General features: G+C 51.0%; 1 protein-coding gene across 1 annotated transcript; it reads right to left on the bottom strand.

Annotated features, from left to right (window-relative positions):
* Positions 1 to 485: 485 nt before the first annotated feature.
* RPRML (reprimo like) lies at positions 486 to 2407 on the bottom strand. The gene is made up of 2 exons (XM_040087430.2): positions 2318 to 2407; positions 486 to 1893 (listed from the first exon to the last, which is right to left on the bottom strand). The coding sequence occupies exon 2, from the start codon at positions 1614 to 1616 to the stop codon at positions 1281 to 1283; it is 336 nt and encodes a 111-aa protein (XP_039943364.1). The 5' UTR covers positions 1617 to 1893; positions 2318 to 2407; the 3' UTR covers positions 486 to 1280.
* Between the last annotated feature and the right edge of the window lie 3143 nt (positions 2408 to 5550).

The raw sequence follows: 5550 nt of genomic DNA, 5'->3' as shown, positions 1-5550 counted from the left end.
GTATCCAGGATTGCTTTCCCACTGCAGAAGGGAACACAGCGAAAATATTGTTGGTGCAACAAAATACAAATTATTTCTACCTCACACCCACAGCCAGAGCTGTAATTCCATCACAGAACAAAGGTCAGGAGTCTTCCTCCTCTCATATAATTCAGCTTTGACAGCTCATCAGGATCAGAGGAGCTAGAGGTTTTAACTCAAAGGCTGAAATCTTGCTTTGCAAGAGGCACTCAGAGCATCTTTATGAGTCTCTGTTTCAGCAATGTGCTTGCGTATTCAACACAAGCCTGGGATACACAGTTCTTGATGAATTTATTTGCTAGTGGAAAGTGATACTTGCCTGTGAAAAATTATACTGGTTTCTGCTTTAAAGAAATATCTCTAATTTCACTCCACTTCAAGGTAAGATGATTATACCTGGAACTAGGATTGAAATTCCTGAACTACACACACAGAGAAATAATAAAGACAACACAAAATTCTGTTAAAACATGGGGTTTTTTTTTTAACGGATTGTCCACCAGTTTACAAAAATTACAAAACCTCAAGGACTGTAACAATGTAGCACTTGGAAAAAGAGACTGGTGCGTACAAAAACAAGCATGCCTTTCTTTTAGGGGTGGGGAGGGGTTTCTATTTATCTGGGTCCTTTTCTTCTTCCACCATAGTGTGAAAGAAGCAAGTACCAGTTTATTTAACAGGATAGCTCAGGGAAATAAGGAAGAACATGCTTTCCCTGTTACAAAACTACCAGAAGATGCATGCTCGAGGTCCAAAACACAACAGACTGACATTTTTTAGCATGCAGACTTTGTTTTATGACCCACACGGCACTTGCCTTCCCCTGCCCCTCTCAAAGACGAGGTCTGTGCCCTGTATTTTGCTCTCCCATTAGTTTGTTCTTTTGTTTTCTTTTTGCAACGACTTATTTGCCTTTTTTTTTTAGCCATAAATCCCAGGTAGCGGTATCCAAGGTAACAGCAGTAGAGTCCAGATCTCCATATCATCACTGTTTCTGCAAGTTTAATGCAAAACTTAAGCCATTACTGCGTGCAACACAATGCTGGTGATTTATTGTGCTTCTCACAGCTCTGGGGTGGTTCACCCATTCACCATCACATTTTGTTGACTGGGAAGAGCAGGTCTGCTTTCCCATGCACACAGACAGACTAAAAGACCCCTCCCCCCCTTCCACTCCCCCCATTTGCCCCAAACACACGGCAATGTGCATCTCAACACCAGGTCCAGACAGCTCACTTGCCTACAAGAGCCTGGTGGCTTCAGTAAAGTCCCATGATTGCAGCACCCACGTCCTTGGAAGGTCTTCGGTCCTTCACCAGAAAGTTAATCATGCTTTCAGACTTGATGAGCAAGTTGCAGCCCAAAAAGAAGATGCCAAACATCACAGTCAAGGAGAGGACGCAGAGGACTGCAATCTGCACCACCCTTGTGATGAAAAGGCTCCTCTCATCGGGTGCCAGGATCAAGGAGCTGCCATCAGTCGCCAGCACCATGCTGGTCCCATTGCAGCAGGCCGTGAGCATTCCCAAGCCCTGAGTCCTGTTGGGGTCAGCTGCCTCCTCCAGGAGAGTCTGGTTGAAAAAGGATCCATTCATGGTCTATATGTGACCCCAAATCTTCGGGAAAGGTAAAAGGGAAGCTTGTTGTCTCCCTGTCCACCCTTCACAGGCCAGGGCTCCGCAGCGCCAAGCCACCTCCTGCCTTTCCTCTCTCAGCGCCCGGGATGGAGAGGGAACTTCCTCAAGGCTGTGAGCAAGTGGGAAGCCAGTCCGTGCAGCTGATGGATGGGTGGATCACAGATCCTTCCTGGCAGAGCATTAGCACGAGCCCCCAAACAATCAAAAGGAGAGAGAGAGAAAAGGAGAAAGGGACCTGGGGGAGAGGATGGCAGCCGGGGATCACCCCATGCCCCCTGCCCTCCCCACCTGCTCCCGAAAGAGCGCAGCGGTGCTGTCGGATCCCCGGGTTTCTCCCGCGGGAGGGAGAGCTGGTGTCTGCCGGCTGGGAGCTCCACAAATGCAAGTTACAAGCTAAAAGTCTTCACCGTGCTCAAAGGAAAAACAGCAACTCCACCCCCTTCCAGCCTCCCCCCAGGCCCGCCTTCCTCTCCCTCCACGTTCCCCCTGCTGCCCACCCCCTCCCCATGCTGCACACCCCATCTCTGCCCACACCCACCCCTGTGCCACCCCCAGGTGGGGGCTGACCCCTAAGGCCCTGCAGAGTAGTACCTAACTCATCCCTCCCTGCAGCCCCCCCAGCTGCTCCCAAAAGCATCCTGCATGGTCAGTGCTCATACCGGGCTGCTGGCAGGTCCCTGTTTCCCCGAAGGCTCCTGTAAGCTTCGGGTCAGCGCTGCTGTCACTGATCTCCCCTTGCTGCTCCGTGCCACCCACTCCTTCTCTGAGCGCTGTAGCCCAATCCAGCCAGTCCACCCCCGGCTCTGTTTGGTGATGCCTGTCCTGTGCCTCCAGAGAAGAGCTGGATCCAGCCCCTCTCTGCATCCTGCTCCTCTGGCTGGGGGATCCTTCGTCAGGGCACATGGTCTCCTTCTCCTTCCCTTCCCACTCTAGCTCCTCCAAAGGAAAGCTCTGCAGTGCTGCAACCTGATTTCTGTCCCGTCCCCAGCTCTGGGTCCCACAGCAGCATCCAGGGCCAGCACATCACAGGCGCCTCAGCCCCACCAAGGCAATCCCAGGGGAAGTTTCACCATCACTCCCCTCCCTGTGTCTGCAGAAACTCCCAAAGTGACACTACGAGTGAGGGTGTCCAGCTTGTCAGGCTTACTCCTGCTCCTACTTGTCCCAGGGCTGTGCCCACAGGACTGCACTGTCCCACCTTCCTGGATTTGCCCATTGGCATTTGCCTGGAAATGTGTCTAGACGGCCCAGAGCAGCAGATCACCCCCAAAGCATAATGTGAGGACCTTGCCCTGGTTTGTCCGTCTACATATTGACTTGTTTTCCTTTGCCCAGCCCTCAAGGGATTTTAATAAAACAAATATGAGGATTGATGAGTTGTAGCCAAAATCAGGAGCATGTGGCTGGCTGAGGGTGGTGGGCAGCTTGGTAGGGACAGTGTCAAATGGTCGTCCTTTTGGGCAGCTGGGACCCCCTGGTCTGCTGCTGTGACTTTAGGAGCTCAACTAACTTTACTACATTAAGGGTTTACTTGTTGCATTTTCCTCCTTTTCTGCATTTGGCATTTCTCTCCAGGTTGCTGCCCACTCTGCAAGGCAGTTGCAGAAGAAGTTATGCAGGAAGGAGAGGGAAAACCCTGATCCAACGATCATCTACTTGTGTTTAACCTGAGGGCCAGGAAAAATCCCACGGGAAATCGGAGCACCCCCAGTGCCCCAGCATGGCTGGGAGAACCTCTCCCTGCATGCTCCCAGGCTGAAGGAGTTTTTGCTCCCTCTGGTGGCGTCAGCTCCAGCACCTCCTCTCTCAGCACACCCCAGCCTGGATTTGGACTGCGCCCGTTGCTCCTGGGTCACAGCCTGGGGTGATGGGTCAGCCAGGGCTCCCAAACACTCCCCTGCTGGCTCCTGCCCTTATCCCACCAGAGACCCCAAAGTCTGGAGCACCCCACTGCCTATTATGCCGTGCCTGGAGGTAACATTGTGGAATCTTGGAATGGTTTCGGTTGGAAGAGACCTCAAGTCATTCTAACCCCCAGCCATTAGGCAAGGACATCATCTAGACCTGTCCAAACTGGCCTTGAATGCTTCCAGGGATGGGACATTCACATCCCAGCAATGTTTTCAGGACTAGCAGCACGTTCTGGCAGTTTGCAGGGAAATTCCACCCAAACATGTTGAATTGAGTTCATTCCATCCTTGTTCTGAGGCAGGACCAGCCTAGGAAGGTGAAGGCAAGTAAAATACTTAATTTTGTGACTTTTTTCTTTAGCATTTTTGCACCATGCTGAGAGTATCACAGCCCACACTGGGCAGGGGATTCCAGGACACACAGAGCTGCATGTCCTTTGGGAGCAGCAGCACTTGCCAGTTTGAGCAGCCAGGAGCTGGGTGGGATGAGTCCCTGGTGAAGAGGGCCTGGGAGATGGATGGCAGGTTGGGTCTGGGGGTGTGCAGAACCAAACAGGATGCCATAGTCCTCTCTAGACAGTAAAGACTAATCTTCCTTTCCATGAAACACTCAGTCACAGTATGACACAGCACAGCCTTGTGGGCAGAAAGCCCCACATGATGGGAAAGGCCATATAGGCAGCATGTCCATGGAGGAAAATAAGGAATTTGGATGCCCTAAAACTGGCTAATGGGGTGTGCAGTGAGACATGGCTCCAGGATCTGAAGCAGGGCAAGAATGGAGCTGCCCAAAAACCTGTTTTTTGATGGGCTTCTCCTAGTCCCCTTTGCCAAATCCTTGTTTAAAAGCCTTGGGGAGGGAATTGGATCCCAGGCAGACAGTGATCCCCATTGAGGAGGACAGCATTGTCCTTGAGGTTGGTGGGGCTGTGTGGAGAAGCAAAGAGGAGCCAAAACTTCTTTTAAAGCCAAAGAAAGCCATCAGGTCCTGAGACAGAGTCTGTACCTCTACCTTATCCTCACAAAAGCTGTCACCTCTTGCAGACAGCTGGCAGCTCTGGGACAAATGCTGTTAATCCCCATCTCCCAGCATGGGGCTGTGGCTCTTGTACAGCTCTGTGCACATTGTCTGTAGCCTCCAGCACCTCCAGGATATGACCACAGCTCTTGCTACCCACAAAAACTTGTATTCCACAGCTTGGTATTTCTGTAGACTGGGTTGTCTTGACCCAGGGTTGTGTCATTACTGTCCCCCACCTCTGTCATCTGGTGGGAGAGAGAGTCCTCAGGAAATTACTCCAGCCCTTCTCTCCCTTTTGCTCCTAAAGTGTATTCCAAGTGCCTCAGTTTCCCCAGTATTGCAGGGGAACAAGAGGTTTATAAAACTCCTTTGAGAGACGCCCACAGGCAATTCTGATGTTTCAGTGGGCACAGTCCCTATGCAGATCCCAGTCCCTGGATTTGCTCAGCACAGGATCAATTCCTGAGGACACAGAAGGGAAAAAACAATAAAAGTGAGCAGAAAATCAGGCCCCAATTATGTGACCCCCAAGATGAACTTCTCTCCCGTTGAGATGTCCAGGTTTATATCCAAACCGCTGGTTCCACCAGGTCTGGTTCCTGGCTGGGTTTCCCTCAGCTCCCAGCTCTGCTTTAGCAGGGATATTTCCCATCTGGTGAGGGAGCGGAGAACCCACCCTTTCATATTAGTGTGCATTTGCTCATTATTTCATCATTATTTCTCCTTAAATCCTTGAACTCCAGCAGCTCAGATGGGGTTTAAAACCAGATACCTTTCAAGAGTTAATAAAAGGAAGGAGTGAGCAAGATTTTGTAAGGAATTAAAGCCATGTGAAAGAGCCTATGGGAAAGAGCCTGTTCCGAGCCCCGGGGCTGCAAGTCACCAATGCCGAGGGAGGACTCGCTGCCAGGGTTTATTAGGTCCTTGTTTAAGCCGAGAGAGTTGAAAACCTCCTAAGGAG

The sequence above is a fragment of the Hirundo rustica genome, chromosome 27 (assembly GCF_015227805.2).
Source record: "Hirundo rustica isolate bHirRus1 chromosome 27, bHirRus1.pri.v3, whole genome shotgun sequence".
Classification (NCBI taxonomy): domain Eukaryota; kingdom Metazoa; phylum Chordata; class Aves; order Passeriformes; family Hirundinidae; genus Hirundo; species Hirundo rustica.
Note: the sequence above shows the minus strand (reverse complement) of the source record. Positions and strands in the feature narration are given on the sequence as shown.

Excerpts from the sequence above, each read along its gene's own strand:
- RPRML (XM_040087430.2), bottom strand. The coding sequence starts at position 1,616 with ATGAATGGATCCTTTTTCAACCAGACTCTCCTGGAGGAGGCAGCTGAC.